Source organism: Chenopodium quinoa, unplaced genomic scaffold (genome assembly GCF_001683475.1).
Source record: "Chenopodium quinoa cultivar QQ74 unplaced genomic scaffold, ASM168347v1, whole genome shotgun sequence".
Taxonomy (NCBI): Eukaryota; Viridiplantae; Streptophyta; class Magnoliopsida; order Caryophyllales; family Amaranthaceae; genus Chenopodium; species Chenopodium quinoa.
This window is the reverse complement of record NW_018743919.1, coordinates 3,201,161-3,222,590: the sequence shown is the minus strand read 5'-3', so window position 1 is coordinate 3,222,590 and position 21,430 is coordinate 3,201,161. Positions and strand designations below refer to the sequence as shown.

General features: G+C 39.6%; 1 protein-coding gene across 1 annotated transcript; it reads left to right on the top strand.

Moving 5' to 3' along the window:
* The first annotated feature begins 6,188 nt into the window (after positions 1-6,188).
* LOC110687402 (calcium permeable stress-gated cation channel 1-like) lies at positions 6,189-21,430 on the top strand. Its single transcript, XM_021864048.1, has 12 exons — positions 6,189-6,567; positions 7,380-7,775; positions 8,514-8,660; positions 9,415-9,550; positions 10,103-10,204; positions 10,297-10,416; positions 10,502-10,582; positions 11,246-11,586; positions 12,247-12,492; positions 12,935-13,259; positions 19,456-19,689; positions 20,863-21,430. Exons 2-12 carry the CDS (start codon positions 7,462-7,464, stop codon positions 21,109-21,111), a joined length of 2,295 nt encoding a protein of 764 aa, XP_021719740.1. The 5' UTR covers positions 6,189-6,567; positions 7,380-7,461; the 3' UTR covers positions 21,112-21,430.

Here is a 21,430-nt window from a genome sequence, read left to right as displayed (position 1 = left end):
AATATGGAATGAAAACACTAATAAAAAAAATATTTTTTCATATTTTCTCTCTCCTCACCTATCTTCTCCCACCCTACTTGTTTTTTTGCAATATAAAAATATAAAAGAGAATCTTTTATACAATAAATAAATGTTTTAATTGGACCCACTAATTTTTTTAAAATACGTGTCCACCTTAACGTCCCAGGTATTATGGGCCGGAGGGAGTAATTGCAAAACGAGGTTGAAATGGATTGGGATATTTGTAAAGGTATGTGTGTTCCTAAAATTTATGGCACTACTACTGAAAATAACGGAAGAAGAAGAGATGGCCCACCACACTAGTAGTTACTCGTACATGTCAAAAATAGAGTGGGCCAAAATAAAACTAAAATAATCTAACACCAACGGACACGTAGTAAACACACTTCTCACGCGCCACCTTTGTCTTTTTTGATCATCTCAATCTCATCTCATATGATTGCGCCAGACTTTGATGTATCATGTGTGCTACCGTTGGAAATTGCCGACAATATTAACTGTTAGTTTTTTATTATTTTTTGAATTGCTATTACTTTACTTTAAACACCACCGTATAGATCTATCAACTTCAACTAACTTGGTACTCTGTATTTTAAAACCATGTAATGTAATCTTATTAATTTAGCTTTGCTGTTAGCTTTTTGGAGTGAGCTTTTTCATTAATTAACTTGTACCAAGTATAACTCACTTTTTTGACAAAAAAAGGTCATTCATTATCATTTTATGTAGCTTGACGTTGATTATGTAGCTCAACAACTCAACTAGTTCTATTTTAGACATTTCTACCAACGATTTAGTTTTTGGTATGATATATGGTGGTAAATAGCTTGATTAACAGTATTTTTCTTTCACTTTATTTATACCAGGCCAATTTCAAAAATGTAGTCCATATGTTTATATAAAGTACAAAAAGGAGAACTATACTTTTTTGAGTATGGATTGGGAAATTTCTGTTTAGTATGTCTCTCTAGCTTGATTGAAACTTGCATAGTTAGTATGTCAGTTATCTTTGAGGTTTGACTAGGAAAACTCGATTTGATGGCAAAGCCATCTGATAAAGAAGAATAATTAAAGTATAATTCAAGAGTGTTTGTAAAGAGCAAATGTTATTTATCTTTAATTTAGGATTTGATGTGGGGGAGCTCGAGGAATGTGCCACCTATGGGGTGACCCTCGATGCTTGTCAAGTGGATAAGGGGGGATTTCCACTTGTATAGGATTATGCACGAGTTGGTAACTTGCATACTGGTAATGATGGAATTGGTATGTTATATATATGATCACTATCGTGGTTTAAGCGTTTTGATTATCGTGGGGGTATGACATCTCGTACAATAATCAAGTTCAGTTTATAACTAAAATAATATGCTCAAAAGTTTTAAAATATATTCAGGTTGATTTAGATAAAGTTTAAACTAGTATATAGATTTAAGAGTTGGTAAGAACAAACACACAAGATATATGGTCAACATTCGTTCATCATGTTTTTAATTGTGTAACTAGTATTTAGGCTCGGGCGATGACCCGAATTACTGTATTATTTGTATGATAAAAATCTTTAATCTTATAAGAACCATATAGTATAGTGCCATGTGGCGCCTAAACTTGTTTAGGAACACCTTTTAATATATAGTATAGGTTTGTAGTGGTGATCAACTATGATCCGGCCCGATCCGGCCCTATAAATGCGCGGGTTTGGTCAAAGCCTAAATACACAAATTTTTTTAGTTAAAAGTCCGAACCCAGTTCAAAAAAAGCCCATCAAGCCCACTTAGATCCAAAAAGCCTGCCACTTTTGGACGAATTTGGGCATGAGTTATGATGTTAAGACCCGACCCGGCCCGGATTTTTAATCACCTCTAGTAATTTGTGTAGCTCGAGCCAATGATAGCTAGTGTAATGTTCAAAAGAATCAAAATTGATTCGACTTTTGTTAAGAAAAAAAAAAAATCTATATAACATAGTAATGAAATTAAATTGTACCTCCTCATATTAACTAATTGCTCAAATATAATTTCTTTATTGGGGTTTATAATACATATCTTTATTAATTAATATTGTCTTTAATTACGCACAACTAATGTATTACGGTAGTAAAAATGACACAAATAAATATATATTTACCTTTTGAGATAATTATATATACAAAATGTCCACATGATAATGCACTTGTACATGGTATTACAATGAAGAAAAAGATATATTCATCCATACAATTCATAATAGCTGTCCACATGATAATGCACTTGTGCATGGTATTACAATGAAGAAAAAGATATATTCATCCATACAATGCATAATAATTCCCTACGTTCCCAAACTAAATTCAGTTTATGAAGTATACAATGCCCAAACTTAACATCTACGGACATTAGGGTTTTTCATTCACTCGATCAATCCCCACATGTATGAAGCACTCTAAAAAAATTAAACTTAAAAGAAAACAATGTACATTTAATAAAAAAAATAACTTATAATAATAGAGCTTACTTCCCAGTTTCAGTTATAATCATCACTTGTCCTTGTGACTTTTTTTTAAAAAAAAAAAGAAAAAAAAAACCCAAAAAATTTCATATACCCCATGTGATAACCGAAGATAATTTTCCATCAAAAATTTCCATATATCCCCTTTTGATACCTTGACAATTTAAGACACACACTTGGAGAATTTACCTTGGGGGTTACTAAATCACGTCCAGTATTTACCGGATAACGCACGTATTTTAAAATAAATATACTAATATACCCCTCTCTTAAATAACCCATCAAAACATTCTTTTTTTTAACTTTTAGCTTTCTCTCTCTTCACCCTTTTCACCTACTTTTCTCTTTCACCCAAATTCAACCCCCAAAATCATCCACCACCATCGGTTACCTTCCTTTCCGGCTCCTATCTTACCGGATATCCCCGTTGATCAGCCCCTTATTGCTACATCTGCTGTTGTTTTGGATCAAATTAGGGGTTTTCCGCGTGGTACGTCATGCGGTAGAGACGGCTTGCGTGCTCAGCACCTTCTGGATTGCTTGAGTGGTGCTGCGGTTGCTATTTCAGATGAGTTGGTGGGCTCTATTACACAGGTGGTTAATCTCTTTCTCGCAGGAAATTGTCCTGCTGAGTTGGGGGAGTATATTGCTAGTGCTCCTCTCACGCCACTTGTTAAGCCTGGTGGTGGTATTCGTCCTATTGCTGTGGGTACTGTTTGGCGGCGTCTGGTTTCAAAGGTTGGGGCTGCTTTAGTTGGTCCGCGTATGGGGAACTATTTAGGAGGTCTTCAGTTTGGTGTTGGGGTGCCGGCGGGTGGCGAGGCTATTCTTCATGCTGTTAATCGTTTGGTTGAGGCTCGAGGTGGTGATGTTGGCCTCTCTATGTTGCTGGTGGATTTCCGGAATGCCTTTAATTTGGTTGATCGTACGGCTTTACTGCGTGAGGTTCGTCTCCGTTGTCCAGCTCTTTCGCGTTGGGTTGAATTCTGTTACTCTACTCCAGCCAGGCTCTATTATGGGGAGCATACCTTAAGGTCATGTCAGGGTGTGCAGCAGGGTGATCCACTTGGCCCTTTGCTTTTTGCTTTGGTGCTCCATCCGTTGGTTTGTCAAATTAGGGATTCTTTTGACTTATGTTTGCAGGCTTGGTATTTGGATGATGGCACTATTATTGGTGACACCTTGGTGGTAGGGAAGGTTATGGAGTTGATTTTGGTGGAGGGACCTCGTCTTGGTCTCCATGTTAACGTTGAGAAAACGGAAGTTTTCTGGCCCACGGAGGACCCTCATAGCCGTCTGGCCGGTGTCTTTCCTCCAGATATTGCTCGTCTTGCTCATGGTGTTAAGTTGCTTGGGGGTCATGTCAGTGCGGATGCCTCTTTCTGTGGTGAGCTTGTTTCGCAGAGGGTGTCGAAGACCATTGTGCTCATGGATGTTGTTGCTAAGCTTGAGGATCCCCAATGTGAGTTATTACTTCTTCGTGCGTGTACTGGAGTTTCAAAACTCTACTTTTCTATGCGCACTTGTCCTCCTCGTCTTTTTGAAGCGGCCCAGATTTCTTTTGATGTGGCCCTTCGAGGTTCTGTGGAGCGCATTGTAACTGCTTCGGGGCCAGGTTTTGGTGATTGGCAATGGCGCCTTGCCACCTTACCTTTTTCTTATGGAGGACTGGGTGTCTATTCAGCGGGTGATGTTCGACACTATGCTTTCCTTGCGTCGCGTTTGCAGTCTTCTGGTCTACAGGCTTCGCTTCTTCGCAATTCTGGTATTGTTGGTCTAGGTCCGGCCTTCGACGACGCTCTTAGTCTTTTTAATAGGACTGTGGAGACTGACCTTTTGCGTTACCCTGGTGAGATCGCTGCCCCCAAACTCATGAAGAAATTGGCAGATATATATTTCACAAAGGTCACTGCATCTGCAGAATCCACTTTCTCCTTGTCTCCGCGTCAGGTTGCCTTATGGAAGTCCCAGCAGGGGGATTACTCTTCTTCCTGGTTGCGAGCGGTCCCGATATCAGGTCTGGGTCAGACTATGAATGGTAAGACTTACCGTTGTGTTCTTTGCTACCGGTTGGGTGTTCCCTTGTTCTCCGTACCGGCACCTTGTTCTGCTTGCTCAAGAGTTTTTGATGGGGATATTTATGGGGATCATGCAGTGTCTTGTGCTGGGATGGTGGGTATTAAACATCGGCATAACGTTGTTCGTGATACCCTTGTTGATATTTGTTTCCGCTCTGGGATTTCTGCAAGGAAGGAGGTCAACGTTGGGTTAACTGGAGGGAACGACGGGGCTCTTCGGCCAGCAGATGTGTTGCTTAACTCCTGGGATAGAGGCCTAGATGTATGTGTTGACTTGACGGGGTCTTCTCCATTGACTCAATCTGGGTTGTCTGACTTCGTTCCTGGTCGTGTTATGTCGGCTGCGGCTCAGCGGAAGCGAGACAAGTATGGGGCGCGTTGCAGGGCTATTGGCTATGGTTTTCTTCCTTTCTCCTTTTCTTCATTGGGGGAATTAGAGAAGGATGTCGTTGCGTTGCTGAAGCGGGTTCAGACGTTCGCTAGGACTCAGGATATTGGAGCTCGTGCGGCTGCTCACATCTTTAACAGGATTGGGTTCGCTATAGCTAGAGGGGTGGGGGCCCAGATTGTATCTCGGCTCCCCACTAATTTCTTGTAAATCTTTTGACTTTGTAGGTTTTTGTTATTTAATAATAATAATAATAATAATAATAATAATAATAACAATAATTAAATACTTATAATAATTAAATAATATAATAATAATAAACGACATAAATACGATAATAATAATAATAATAATAATAATAATAATAAGTAGAAACGCTTGAAATGTTTGAATGTACCATGGACGAAACATTTAGAATCTACCATGGAACATTCTAAAATTTCAGGCGTTCCTACCATGGTTCGCCTGAAATTTTAGAATGTCCCATGGTAGATTCTAAATTTCCAGGCGTTCCCATGAACATTTGAAAATACAATGTGAGGAACGCCTGCTATTTTTGAATCTACCATGGGACATTCTAAAATTTCAGGCGTTCCTACCATGGTAGATTCTAAATTGTCAGGCGTTCTTACCATGGTAGATTCTAAATTTTCAGGCGTTTTTCCGGCAATTACGAAATAAAAAAAAAACGACAAAGATTCATCCGTACTCACAGGCGACCTCTCTGGTGGCGTCGTCAATTCCGCAAACTCGTCCACTCACCGCTTGTGTAAATCATTTTTGAATAAAGCTTTTTTTTTTTATGAATAATGGTGGCTGGTGGTTGTCTGGTGGCGGTGGCTAGTAGGGTAAAAATAAAATACGATAAATTTATAAGGGATAAGAGTAAATTAGGGTAAAATTAAAAGGGGGCATGCTTGTAATGTCATGTTAAAATACGGGCGTTACCCGGTAAATACCGGACGCGATTTAGCAATTCACTTTACCTTTTGTTATTACCATCATGTACTAATTCACTAATAAGCTCAATTAGGACAGGTGGACAGCTAATATCAAATGGAGGGCTTATTATATTTTGTCACCTTCTACATTAGTTGTAAAAAGGAAATAAGTAATTAATCACCTATTAATTAAGTAATAAATACTTGATTAATTGACAAAATTTATACAGTTACTATACGATACAATTTCCCCATAAAAACCAGGAGTTACAATTTTTTTTTTTCATTGTTCTGCAAATTCCGTTTCATCTCCCATCATCAATTTTCTCTCTCCTCCCTCAAATCTGTAACACTCTTCTTGTGTGAAAGAGGGAGGAGTTTTATTTAATAAAATCTAAACTCTATTAATTTTAATTAATTAACTCAAAATCTTATACTCCGTAATTATAAAAAGTGAGAGTTTTGCTTTTAGAAGAGGGGGAATAATTTTCTTTTCTTTGATTGAGCATTTAAAGCAATCAAAACATACCCTTCTCAACAAAGCTTCTATCTTTGTCTTCCTTACTCTTTAATAAATCGTTCATTTTCTAGGAATTTCTTTTTTTTTTTTTTTGAAGATTTTGAGGTTAATTTTACAGGGGAAATTCATCCACAAGTAAGTTCATTTTATTTAATATCAATTTTGTATTTTTTGTTTAAATATTGTTATGAATATGCTGTTTTTTTTTACCTGAATTTGGAATTATTGTGTGAGAAAAATGGGAGTTTGAAATAAAGTTCTAATTTTATGTTTTTCTGCTGAAAATTGGAATTTTTCCGTCGAAATATGAATGATTCTTTCATGTGATAGCAGCAATTTTGGGTTTTAAATTTTAACTTTTTTACTTGAAATGTGCAGAAATTGTGTAGATATGGTAGTTCTTAATGTTGACCAGTTATTCAGTTAATACTTTGAATTATGGTTTTGGTATAAGAATTGGAATTTATTCTGGAAATTTATTGTTGAAACTTGAAAGGTTTGGTTTAGATTTATGAATCAATACATATTTTGTTTCTAATTAAAATCAATGTCTTTGGTTTTTAGTTGTTCAAGCTGCAATTTTTAGGATATAATTCACTTTCATGTGAAATAATGAATATTGAATCAATTCATAAACCTGTTTTTGTTGATATATGGAAAATCATAGGTAATGCAAATTGGCCTATATTCAGAAGATGCATTATATGTTATAGACCCTTCTTTTAATCGTATAGATCATTGGTGATTGCAAACTAGGTAGATTTACTCGATTATGCTTTGAAATTCCAATTTGTCCGAACGGGGTTTGGTTTGAGGCAATGTTGCATAGCTTATGCGGTGTTCTGATATAATAATCATTGTGATTCTTGCTTGAATCCACTGTTGCATATCTTTATTGTAATTGTGTTCAAGTATTAACACGATTCAGTGAAATTTTGTTGATGTAGACACAGTTATTGTGGGTGACATTTCCTGATCACATACATAGAGGAAGTTTATTAGGAGGCGCCGAACTTCTGAAGAAATAGGATGGCTTCCGTCACTGATATAGCAGTTTCTGCTGGCTTTAATCTTCTAAGTGCATTCATCTTCTTGTTGGCATTTGCACTTCTAAGGATTCAACCTTTCAACGATAGAGTTTACTTTCCAAAATGGTATCTCAGGGGGTTAAGAAACAGCCCGCTTCACACAGGAGCTTTTGTGAGCAAATTTGTCAATGTGGACTTCAAGTCCTACTTGAAATTCTTAAATTGGATGCCAGATGCTATCAAAATGCCTGAATCAGAGCTCATTGAGCATGCTGGATTGGATTCAGTGGTTTACTTGCGGATATATTTGATAGGGTATGCGGCCACTTGTAGATTAGTGCTTCCTTGGTGCACCATCTTTGCATTCTGTTGTTTGTTGTAGCAATGTACTCAAAAGTCTTGGTTTGTCTTAGATGCATGAGATCACTCAGATTTATTTATTAGCTATTGAAGTTTAACATAAGGTTTGATTTACTTTCTTAACAAGAGTTTTTAATAACTTAGATAGGAGGTTGTATAAGATGGCATTGACATGGCTGCTCTTAAGATAACCATAATGTTTTTTTTCTGTTTTGCATTTTAGTTAAATAAGAATGTTTAGATGGGGTTGAACTTTGAAGTTTCCTTAGGTGATGTAAATTCTTTGAAGTCAAAATAATTTAAAGTGACCGATAAAAACCAATGTCTGAGAGGCACATATCCTAAGAATGATGGTTTTATTCATATGTTTGAGATGATAGTAGGGAAAGCAGTGGGTGAAGTTATCTAGGATATTGCATGTCAAGGTTTGAGTCAGGAAATTTAATTCAGTCTGTCGGCACTTAGCACTGTTGGTTTCTGAGCTTCCAGCCATGTAAGGATGTAACTGTGGATGTTCAGCATCTTCTGTTCATTTATCTGAGAAAGCAGTACTGGAGAAAATTTTATTCAAATGCTGAGAACAACATATTACAGAGTAGAAGAATTAATCATGCTGCTTTTGTCTGTAGACATGCATCTGTTTTAATTACTATTATAGTATTATTAGTTTTGATGCCTTTCGTTTTTTTGCAGACTTAAGATTTTTGTCCCTGTTACGGTGTTTTCAATGTTGGTTTTATTTCCAGTCAATTTTACAAATGATACATTACAAGTATCCAAAGCAGTCTTCAACGACATTGATAAGCTGTCAATTTCGAATATACCGCTTGAATCTCCAAGGTTTGGACCTCTTTTAAGTCTGGGTTTTATCTCCTTGAGATTATCTTAACTTCATATTACTTTGGTTATGCTGTCCGACCTGTAATTTTATTCTTTTGCTCCCAAATAAACTTCCTCTTTGACTATTATGGTTTATAATAATGACATGCTACCTCCTTCTATTTGGGTTCTACTAAGAGCTGAGGTATTTATATTAAGAAATATTGAAAGGGGTTGTAGCTGGAAAAAGATGGTTGATAAACTGATAAAGTATGAGCGATGGAGTAATAAGGTGTGCAAGTGTAAGAAAAGGTAGATAAAGTAAGAGAGAGTGAGTGGAAAGGTGTAAATACTTTGGGGTATGAGGGGTAAGGGAAAAAAAAAGACTTAAATGGAATGCAAGTTAAATAAAAAAGGGGTAAGATAGTGGGTGCTGAACTGCTAATGTGCTATATTCAAATAAGCCACCGACCGCTGGTGTTAGGGGGTTGGATGTCTATCATCTGCTAAATCAAGACCATAACAACACACATTATCGGGTTCATTGCTGGCAGATTTGTTGAGGTTGAGATGTATGCAGAATTATTTTGGATAGAATACAATGCTTGATCAAAGTAGTGGCGTATCATAAATAAAACCTTAGATAGGCAATACAAGGGCTTTTGAAGTGCTAGTTGTGCATTGGAGCTTTAATTTAATTTTTTTATTATTTTTTAATCATGGCTTATATTCATGGACTGTCTTTGCTCACCTGTTAGTTGTTTCTAAATTGCAGGTTTTGGGCTCATTTAGTGGTGGAATATGCCATTACATTTTGGTCATGCTATGTTTTGTATAAGGAGTATGCAAAGGTTACAGCTATGCGACTGCAGTTTATGGCAGCAGAAAGACGTCGTCCTGATCAGTTTACGGTAAGATCATCTTTTGTCTCTTGCGATTCGATTTTAGCTCATAACTTATGTTAGTCACACCTCCTTATGTTCAGATCCCTACAGTTGCAGCGAGACTTCTCTTGCTATAAAATTTTGACTGACAAATAGTCATTGACTACTGGTCTTCCTCCCTAATAAACAAGAACTATAAGACATTCTTTAGGAACGTTTGAATATTTGATAGTCACTGTAGTTGTAAACTGAATATTTGTGTAATGGTGATTCATTGAACTTTGAATAGGATGGAATTATGTTCCCATGTTTTATGGATAACTAATTTACAGTTTTGAAAATTTTATCAATTGTAGAATGTAATATTAATAGGTTTTTGCTTGCATTATGGAAAGAAACGAAAGTGAGCGAAGGTAGAATTCTTAGAAGTGAAAGAAATGATTACAATTAGTGCTGTGCTGATTCGTGTTTATTCAGGAATAATACATGCATCTGATTTTGTAACTTGAACCATTTATCACCATTGATCTTCATCAACCTTCCTTTTCTGTGATGACATCTTGATTGATTTATTTCCAGGTCCTTGTACGAAATATTCCCCCAGATGCTGATGAATCAATTAGTGAGCTTGTGGAGCACTTTTTTCTGGTCAATCACCCTGATCATTATCTCACGCATCAGGTCAGGCCTCTTCAGTTTCTTGCTCCCTTTCATTTATTGAATCTATGAACGTTAAGTGCGAATGCTCATGAGGGGTCGATTTTGCAATTCAGGTGGTTCATAATGCAAATAAGCTGTCAGATTTAGTTGAACAGAGGAAAAAGAAGCAAAATTGGCTGGATTACTACGAACTAAAGTTTTCTAGAAAGCCGGATCAACGGCCCATGACGAAGGTATTATTACTGCAATATGCAGCCATGCAATGGTTCGTTTAACACACATTAGCATCTAATGCAAATTCTTTTCTTGATATTGCAGACTGGATTTCTTGGCCTATTTGGACAAAAAGTTGATGCCATAGATTATAATGCTGCTGAAATTGAGAGACTAAATAAAGAAGTGAGTTCCTTTTTTTTTTTAGCTTTTCTGGTTCTTTTGTTTGTCTAATATGTACATTTGAATAAAACTATTCAAGATATGAAGCAAATATGATTTTTACTTTCAAGCTCTTCATTTTTTACAATAAGAAATTATCTTAATTAAGGATAGTAATTTTTGCAATCACACAAACGAGGCACATGAGCTGGAACATTGTCATTAGTTGTACCATGCTATTCTATCCACACTGCTTTTGACGAATATTATATGTGAGAAGAAAATTGTGTACCAAACAAAGAAATTTTGTGCTGAAATATGCTTTTGGAATCCAATGAAGTCAATAAGTGCTTCCTGTCTGTACCTGATATGTTTCCAATGGGTGGGAGGGTCATTAATGGCTTGGGAACATCTCAGTAAGTCAGGGGACGTAAGTATTGGAAGGTCTCCCTCTCCTTTATATCTCCTTTGTTTTTCTCTCTTCCAAACTCTCTCTTTCTCCTCCTTTGCTTAATTGCCTTCGCCATTTTATATCTGGCAGTTTTAATTGATAGATTTATCGCTGGTGCTTGTCCATGTTTTCTTGCAGAATTAGTTAATATAAGTTTGTTTAAAATGATTAATGGGCCCTATTTTTCGAGTATTTTCATGGAGTTCACTTGTTTTGATTGAATCTCTTCATGCCAGATTGCTGAAGAAAGAGAGAGAGTTGAACACGATTCAAAGTCTATCATGCCTGCTGCTTTTGTTTCCTTTAAGACTCGATGGGGTGCGGCTGTATGTGCACAGACTCATCAAACCAGAAATCCAACGATTTGGTTGACTGGATGGGCCCCAGAGCCACGTGATGTCTATTGGCCCAACTTAGCTATTCCATATGTTCATCTCAGCATCCGAAGGCTGATAATGTCTGTTGCATTTTTCTTTCTGACATTTTTCTTCATGATCCCGATTGCCTTAGTACAATCACTGGCAAGCATTGAGGGAATTCAGAAATATGCTCCATTTCTAAATTTTATTGTAAAGCGGTAAGTCTGCTTAGCCTGTAAATTAATTACGTTCTGTGAATATGTTAAATTGATTTAAACCATATTGATAGAAAGAGATGATCTCTTTTTCAAAAGATAACAATTTTTTAATTTAACCCAGTTCGACATTGATGCAATCATGCAGTCACTAATGAAGATAGCTTAGGAAAAAAAAGGAACTTTCCCTGATAACATTGGTCTGATGCTAATTGCTGTAGTTACCCTCTCGCTCATTGTACGTGTGTTATCTTATTATTACCTTATGCTTCTCTTGCTGCCTCTTAAAATTTTTTCCTGGTAGGCAAAACTGTTTCTTTGATAGACTGAATAGCTTCTTGTTTTGTTTGAATTCTGCATCAACAAACATCTTTCTCCTTCCCATAGTAGTTCTCTCTTGAACTCTTAATAATATTAATAGTTGTGACATCTCACATCTTATTATACAATTATGAAGTAGCAAATTTAGTTTAATAGAAATAGGCACAAACATAGTTAAGGTACCACCGTACCATGTATGAATCGTTTAACATCTTTGATTTTTATGAATTTTTACGATATGATTGATTTCATCTCTGATTAAGAAATAATGTTGATTGCATTTTGTTGTTGTCTAAAACCATTATTCCTTCCTCACTGATTAGGGAATTATTCACCATGCAGGCGGTTTATCAAGTCATTCCTTCAGGGCTTCCTACCTGGACTTGTTTTAAAGCTTTTCCTCATCTTCCTGCCGGCAATATTGATGATGATGTCTAAATTTGAAGGCTATGAAGCATTATCAATTCTAGAAAGAAGATCAGCTTCGAGATATTATATGTTCAACTTTGTCAATGTATTCCTTGTTAGTGTTGTAGCTGGTACCGCAATGCAACAACTGAAGACATTCCTTAAATCGCCACCAAATAAGTATGTGACTCTCAATCTATGTTTTATCCTATTTGTTCTTTTGTTCTCCTGTGGATGAATGCAGAATATTGTAACTAATTTATATTATATTTATACATAAATTACAAATATATTGCACATATATCGTCAAATATCATACATATGTATGTTGCATGTATACATTTATTGACCTATATAAATTTGTGTACCTTAAATTTATAGATCGAACTTGCATGTTGTCCTTGTGTTTGGTAATTTTATTGTTTTTTCAACTTTTAACTGATTGTAAACAAAGTTGTACAAGAATTAAATGGGGGTTAATTGACCCCATTACCTTGAACATGACAATTTCATTACTGAAACTTCCTATCAATAATATTACTGGTTGCTTATGTAGGTTCTTTTAAATCAGTTATGTAGTTTCATCTTATGTGAAATTCCATCTGATGCTCTGACTTAACAGGATCTTTGAGATCGTTGGTATAGGGATTCCAATGAAAGCAACTTTCTTCATAACTTACATAATGATTGATGGGTGGGCTGGTGTTGCTGGTGAGATACTGAGATTAAAACCTTTGATTATATACCACTTGAAGAATTGGTTCTTGGTGAAGACAGAGAAGGACAGGGAGGCAGCAATGGATGCAGGAAGCATCGGGTTCGACACTGGGGAGCCTCAGATACAATTGTATATATTGTTGGCTTTTGTTTATGCTGTGGTCTCTCCAATTATATTGCCGTTCATTTTGGTCTTCTTTGGCTTCTCTTACCTTGTGTACAGACATCAGGTTAGGGATTATTATTGTTTTTTAAAAATCCAGTTACATTAAGTGTGCACAAATTCATGTATTTTTTTCTACAAGGAACTTTTTCATGAAAGCTCTGTCAGATTCACTGTGTTTTAGGCTTCATTTTATTTTTAAAAATCTGAGGACTGCTTTTATGAGCTAATTAGCCCTTATCTTGTGTAATAGACTAACTTACTGCAATTATAATTTAAGACAATTTGCAAGAACCAAGGCTTAAACTTGAGTATTTGATTCACTGATGATTGAATTACAAGGGATAGGCATAACTTGAGGTTATGAATCTCATAGTAGCTTTAGGCCACAAGTCTCTCATGTGTTTTCACTAATTTCTGGATGGTCTCTACTGCCCCCTAACTACAATACATATACTCAAGACGTAACTAGAACATGTGACATTAATTAACTAAAATAGAAACCCACAAAGGTTATGATTAAAGGAGGCTGCCTTCTTTCCTCAACTTCCCCTTAATTGGCCTTGTCCTGTTGTTCATTGTTCCTTCTCACAATTGACCCTTGCTGCTGCCCCTGTTTTGCGCGCCTGGAGTACATCAAAAGTGGTGGTTGAATTGGTCCGATAGCTCTGTTGACCTTATTGACCCGTTCCATAACATCACTCCCCCCTTTGAGCTTCACCTTGTCCTCAAGGTGGAAGGAGGGAAATCGCTCATTGACTGCATCGAACTCTTCCCAAGTAGCATCATGCGCTGGTAAACCCTTCCAAGTGAGCAGCACTTCAAGCACGAAAACAGGACCTTTCTTAATGGTGCGCACCTCAAGCAATTCCTCTGGTTCCACCAACAATTCCAAGTCGGGGGAGAGTTGGGGTGGAATCGTGGGCTGGCAGGTCGAGTCCCCTAATGCTCGCTTGAGTTGTGAGATGTGAAACACGGGATGGATCTTGCAATGTGGTGGTAGTTGTAGTTTATAAGCTACTCTGCCAATGCGCTCCAAAATTTCAAAAGGCCCATAGAATCTGCCAGCCAACTTCTCAAATGGTCTCTTAGCAAGTGATTTCTGTCAATAAGGTTGCAATTTAAGGAACACTCTTTCCCCAATCGAAAATTCCTCATCTCTCCTCTGTTTGTCCGCGTAGCCCTTCATTACTTACTGTGCTCGGTTCAAATTCAATCGCAGCTCGTCCAATATCGCATCCCTCTCCATTAACATTTCTTCAAGACTGCTAACCATGGTTTGATCAGCCCCTAAACGCCACAACTTGGGTGGATCTCTCCCGTAAACCACTCGAAAAGGTGTCATCTTAGTAGAGGTGTGGGGTGAGGTGTTATAAGAATACTCCGCCCACGGGAGCCATCGAGCCCAACTCTTTGGTTTTTCCGCAATGAAACATCGCAAATACATCTCCAGGCTCTTGTTCACGATCTCCGTTTGACCATCGGTTTGAGGATGGTAGGACGTGCTTCTTCGGAGATGCGTTCCTTGCAATCGAAACAACTCCTTCCAGAATATACTCATGAAGACTCGATCTCGATCCGACACAATGGATGCCGGAAATCCATGAAGTCGGACAACTTCTTTGACAAAGAAATCTGCTACTTTGAGGGCGTTAAAGGGGTGTTTGAGACCAATGAAATAGGCGTACTTTGACAAGCGATCCACCACTACTAACACCGCGTCGCTTCCTCGGGATAAGGGAAGACCCTCCACGAAGTCCAATGAAATTTCCTCCCAAACGGCCTCGGGAATAGGGAGCGGTTGGAGCAATCCTAACGGGCTCTTAGTGATAGTCTTGTTTCGTTGACAAACATCGCATTCCCGAACAAATTTAGCCACATCTTTTCTCATCCCGGCCCAAAACCAATCGGCGGTGAGCCGGAGATAGGTCTTGAGCTCACCGTCATGGCCACCAATGGGGGTACTGTGATACTCCTGCAAAAGTAAAGCAATATATTTTGAATGGTTAGGCAATACAATACGATCTTTATAAAAGAGTCTATCCCCTTCAATGTGAAACCCTTTAGGCCCTTCTTTTCCTTGTTTCAAGCCCAACATAATCTGGCCCAATCCTTTATCATTCTCCAACTCCTTCTCAAGATCAGCCCACTCCACATAACAAGAGTGAACTAAAGACCCAAACTCAACCACTTCATCTTCTTTCTTCGTCCCCTTCACTGGTTTGATAACCAGAGCTTCATCCTTGCGTGACAACTGTTGGCGGTGCCCGGTTTATACTGAATGGTGAAATCGAACCCCACGAGTTTCCGAAGCCACCTCTGATATTCACTACTCACTTCTCGCTGCTCAATTAAGTACTTGAGGCTCTGCTGATCCGTGCGCACAACGAATGATCGACCCAATAGATAATGGCGCCACTTCGCCACCGCCAATGAGATAGCCATTAACTCCTTCTCATAAATCAATTTGGCCCGAGCTCGCACCCCCAGGAGTTTACTAAAGAAAGCAATTGGGCGATCTTGCTGCATCATTACTGCCCCCAATCCGTATCCGGAGGCGTCGGTTTCCACCACGAAACCTTCGCGAAAATCAGGAACAGCCAGGACCGGGGCTGTGTTCATGGCGGTCTTCAGGTTCTGGAACGCTGCCGTGGCTTCCCCCGTCCATCCGTAATTTTCTTTCTTCAATTGAGCCGTGAGGGGGCCGGCAATCTGAGCATAGTGTTTGACAAACTTGCGATAATAACCCGTTAATCCCAAAAATCCCCTAAGCTCACGGAGATTCCTCGGGGTTTTCCACTCTACAATGGATCGAATTTTATCTCCATCCATGGAAACTCCCTGCTTCGATATGACATGACCAAGATATGCGATTTCACCCTTCCCAAATTCGCATTTCTTATAATTTGCATACAATTGATTTTCTTCCAACTTTTGAAGGACCAACTGCAAATGATGGACGTGCTCTTCAACTGCCTTACTATATATTAAAATATCATCGAAAAAGACCAAAACGAACTTCCTTAATCATGGCCGAAAAACGTCGTTCATAAGTGATTGAAACGTCGCCGGCGCATTTGTGAGGCCGAAAGGCATCACGAGGAACTCATAATGCCCCTCGTGTGTCCGAAAAGCCGTCTTGTGAGTATCGCTCGGTCGAACCCGGATTTGATGATAACCGGATTTCAAATCGAGCTTGGAGAAAACTGTTGCTCCATGTAACTCGTCTAATAGCTCATCAATAACCGGGATTGGATATTTATCCGGAACGGTTTCCTTGTTGAGGGCCCGGTAATCTACACAGAACCTCCACGAGCCATCCTTTTTTTTCACGAGTAAAACCGGACTTGAGAAGGGGCTAGAAGACGGTTTGATAATCCCGGATTCGAGCATTTCCCGGATAAGCCTTTCAACTTCATCCTTTTGAATTTGTGGGTACCTATATGGCCTCACACTAATTGGGTCGGCCCCATCTTTAAGAACAATGGAATGCTCATGGCCCCTTTCTGGTGGCAGCCCATTAGGCATATTGAAGACCCCTTTAAATTGGCCTAAGACATTCATTAAGTAAGAAGGTGGGCTAACTTCAGTTGGGCCCATCTCTTGTGTTTCAGCTTGATTGAATTCGACCCAAAGGCCTAACTTCTCTTTTTTAAGCACCCTCACCATGGCCTTTAACGAAACTTGGGTCTTTTCGAGAGTAGGATCTCCGGTAAGGGTCACCGGCACACCTCCGATGTTGAACTTCATGATGTGAGTACGCCAATTAGTCACCACCGGACCTAACTTCTCGAGCCATTGAACTCCTAAAATTACCTCGGCACTCCCTAAAGTGAGAGGAAAAAAATCCTCAATAACGGTGATACCTCCCCTCAATTCCACCTTGACTCCCTTACACACTCCTCTACCACGAATTGTATCCCCGTTTCCTAAGGATACCGCAAATTCCCCACCTTGTGAGATGGGTATGGCCGCTTGCTCTACTACCGAAATAGCTAAAAAATTATGAGTAGCCCCGGGATCAATCATCACCACTACTTCTTGCCCTTTTACTACTCCCCTCAACTTCATCATTTTTGGGTTGTGTATCCCGATCACCGAGCACAACGACATGCCTCCAACCTCTTCCGACGGGGTGTCACTTCCCAACTCCGGCTCTTCGTCCTCCAACTCGACTTCACCCTCCGCGACTAACAACACACTAAGCTCCTTTATCTTACAACGATGCCCTACACCCCACCTTTCATCACACTTAAAGCACAACCCTTTTGCCCTCCTTTCCGCCAACTCACTCTCGGTCAACCTCCTCGTAACCCCGGAAACACTTTGACTTGGGCCCGACGTGGCCCGGCCCAAATTCACGGACCCTTGGGACTCAGGAGCCTTGGGCCAGGGTTTGGGCGGCCCACTGCTGCTGGCAGCCCGTAGGAAGCTATGAGGCCTCCTTTACTGAAGGTTGGGTTGCCTTGTATTAGGCTAGAGTTTGAAGGCCCAGCCGTTGACCCACCTCTCCAATTACTTAATGGCTTCTTTCCCTGTGAACCCGATTCTTCTCTTCTATTCTTCCTGCCATTTCCATGGCTCTTTCAAGGTTAGGCGGGTTGAGGAGTCTCAGCTCCGATTTCACTTCCTTGTTCAATCCGTGGATGAATTGCCCTAACATGATACTCTCCGGCACGTCCTCAAGCGGCGCCGCCATCTCAATGAATTTCCGACGATATTCTGCCACCGACCCCGACCCCTCTTGCGTCACCGCCAGCCACTGTTCGTGGAGCGTTCCCGAATGGGAAGGTCGGAATTCGCTCAAGGCCCTTTGCTTGAGGTCCGGCCACCCATAAAAAGGCCGCCGCTTTTGCTCCCACTGGAACCATTTCAGAGCGGCTCCATCCATCGCCACTACCGCCACCTCCATCTTTTCCTTCTCCGTCAATTTGTAAAAATCAAAGTACATTTCGGCCCTCGCCGTCCAATTATCGGGGTCTGATCCGTCGAAGAGTGGCATCTCCAACTTCCGGTGCTTCCAGTGACCGCCTCCGCCACCACCGCCGCCCTCTCCGGCTCCTCTCCAGCGCCAATCCCCTTGTTCAAAGTGCGGCCAGTCTTGCTCTTTGTACGGCTTCTCTTTACCTGGCGTGAGGTTATTCCCCCCACCCAATCGCGGGCTGTTCTCTTCCACCACCGGAATAGGTTGCTGAATTCCTTGTGCTTGAGGTTGCCTCGTTTTCTCCAGTTCCTCCTGGCGATCGATTGCGGCTTGTGTATCGACCGTGGATCGGAAGCGAATTAAACGCTCCTCCACCTTATCAACGGCGGCTGTTACTATTCCTCGGTTTTCTTCCTTTCCTCTGCGATTTTTTGTCTCTCCTCCTCCATGGCAGCCCTTACGGCTGCTGTTACTGCTCGCGACAGGTTGTCGTCCAGGGTTTGTAGTTTCTCCACGATGGTAGCCATCTGGGCTTTCAGGTCTGCCAGCGTTCCCTCCAGGGCGTCCACCCTTTCCATCTCTCTTTTTTTTTTTTTTTTTTTTTAAAAAAAAGGGGGGTGGTGGATTCCGGTGACCACGGCCGCAGGACCACCGCTCTGATACCAAGTTTGTAATAGACTAACTTACTGCAATTATAATTTAAGACAATTTGCAAGAACCAAGGCTTAAACTTGAGTATTTGATTCACTGATGATTGAATTACAAGGGATAGGCATAACTTGAGGTTATGAATCTCATAGTAGCTTTAGGCCACAAGTCTCTCATGTGTTTTCACTAATTTCTGGATGGTCTCTACTGCCCCCTAACTACAATACATATACTCAAGACGTAACTAGAACATGTGACATTAATTAACTAAAATAGAAACCCACAAAGGTTATGATTAAAGGAGGCTGCCTTCTTTCCTCAACTTCCCCTTAATTGGCCTTGTCCTGTTGTTCATTGTTCCTTCTCACAATTGACCCTTGCTGCTGCCCCTGTTTTGCGCGCCTGGAGTACACCAAAAGTGGTGGTTGAATTGGTCCGATAGCTCTGTTGACCTTATTGACCCGTTCCATAACATCTTGTTAACTCATGTCTCTACTTATTTTTGTGGTAAACTTGTCTCTCTTGAAGCTTACATTTTAGGTGAAAAGAACCAAAATCCTTAATGTGTGGTATGACGTGAGGTTATCCCTTTAGTCATGTATTTAATTGGGTGTGGTTCAGAGTTTCCTTTAGGTGAAAAAGGACAAAATCCTTAATGTGTCATTTTAAGTGCTTGGTTGCATGATTGCAGATCATAAACGTTTACAACCAGGAGTATGAAAGTGCTGGTGCTTTCTGGCCTGCTGTCCATGGACGAATTATTACTGCAATGGTTTTCTCTCAGTTGCTTCTGATGGGATTGTTGAGCACTAAGAAGGCTGCTTCATCAACACCATTTCTCATTGCACTTCCAATTCTTACCATATGGTTTCATAGGTACTGCAAGGGTCGATTTGAGCCAGCATTCAAGACTTATCCTCTACAGGTCAGTCAGAGAACAGTGATTATTGATTAATGATAATATAATAATCGATTGCGCCACTTTTGCTTAACATAGATGATTTAAGCCAATATATAATACACATCCTTCATGTAACATGTTTCAATTTTTTTACTGGCTTAAGAAACTCTGGATTACTTCAAATGTCTCGTCTCTTTAATAGTTTCTAGGTAGTTGTGTTTGATCTGGGTCTGCAGTATGGTACTGGTTAGGCGGGGATATTCAACAATTCCTCGTTTTCCTACTGAACACTTATTAGATTTTGGATAAGCTCATCAATTAGCATCGTCTGGCTGCATAGAAATCTACCTTTGCATAAGTGCAAGCTAGAACAATTAGAACAGGAAGGCACATGCGTAAATTACTAAGTTCTACTCCCTCTCTTTTAATAAAGTCTAGGTTTAAATGTTTAAAGAAGCTGTACTTTTATAACCCCTCTGCCAAACAATATATTTCATATAAACTGCATACAATTGAACTGGCTGTAAGTATTTAAGTTCCTTGGATGGACTAACTTTGAATGAAGAATGCTCTTGGACTTCGCTACTAATAGAATTGATAGAAAGGTTCTAAGTTCATCTAGTTTGCGGTTGGTTGTATATTTTGGTCTAAGTTAGGGGCTAGGGGCCTAGGGCATCCAAGTATCATTGCACATCCTACTGTCTAGGGTTGGTCATGGGTTTTTGGTGTGGAATGTGGATAGTAGACTTTGTATGACATGGTTAAATTGGGCACTTATTGGTTTATGGTCAGGGTCCTGGGCACAGTCGACCCTTAATTTCACCTAAGTGTTCGCGTCAGATTTTGACACTATGACATGGCACATGGGTATGGATATTTGAGACATAATTCTTCATTAAATACCAAGCCTTGAGAACTTTTTATAAAAGAGCTGTCTGATGCTTAGAGATGTATCTGTGTCCGACCAACAGCTCTCCCTCCCCGCCTTTTGGCCCTTCACCTTCATCTGTATACTTTTGCACTTACCTCTCACCCTCCCCCCTCCCCGCGGGAACCCTTGGTGAGGAAAAGAGTAATTCAAGTTACATATTTGTATTATTACTATGGCAATTTCATATGATATGTTTCAATCTTCAGTAGTCTTCACACTTTTCATTATTGTAGAATGACTAATACTGTGTTTCCTGGAATTTTCAGGAAGCAATGATGAAAGATACGCTAGAACGTGCAAGGGATCCCGGCTTCAACTTGAAAGCTTACCTTCAGAATGCCTATATCCATCCTGTGTTTAAAGATGAGGGTGACAAAGATGATGCAGTTCAGAACAAGTTGGAGATGGAAGCCGAGCTTGTTCCTACTAGACGCCAGTCAAGAAGAAACACTCCAGTGCCAAGCAAAATGAGCAAATCATCTTCAACTTCTCCAAGCAAACATGTCGATCTATGAAGTGTGTGAGAAAACTCATGGGTAATGAGCTTAGTTCATAGCAAAGAATTACAGCATTGTAGTCAGATTGTGCAGGCAAATGCATCAGTAGGTCTGTTTTTGTACTTTTTAGGGAGGGAATGTAGTATGGTAGATCTTATGGCTCTCTATCGTTGTCTCTCCCTTCTCGTTCACTCATGTTCATGTATAAAGCACCGACTGTCTCTTGCATGTAAATTATTTCAGCTGTTCTGATCTATAAATTTCAACCTGCTTCAAGCTGATAATTTTATGTGATCATGTACTCCTGGAATTGAATTTATGAAGCACTTTTGCTACA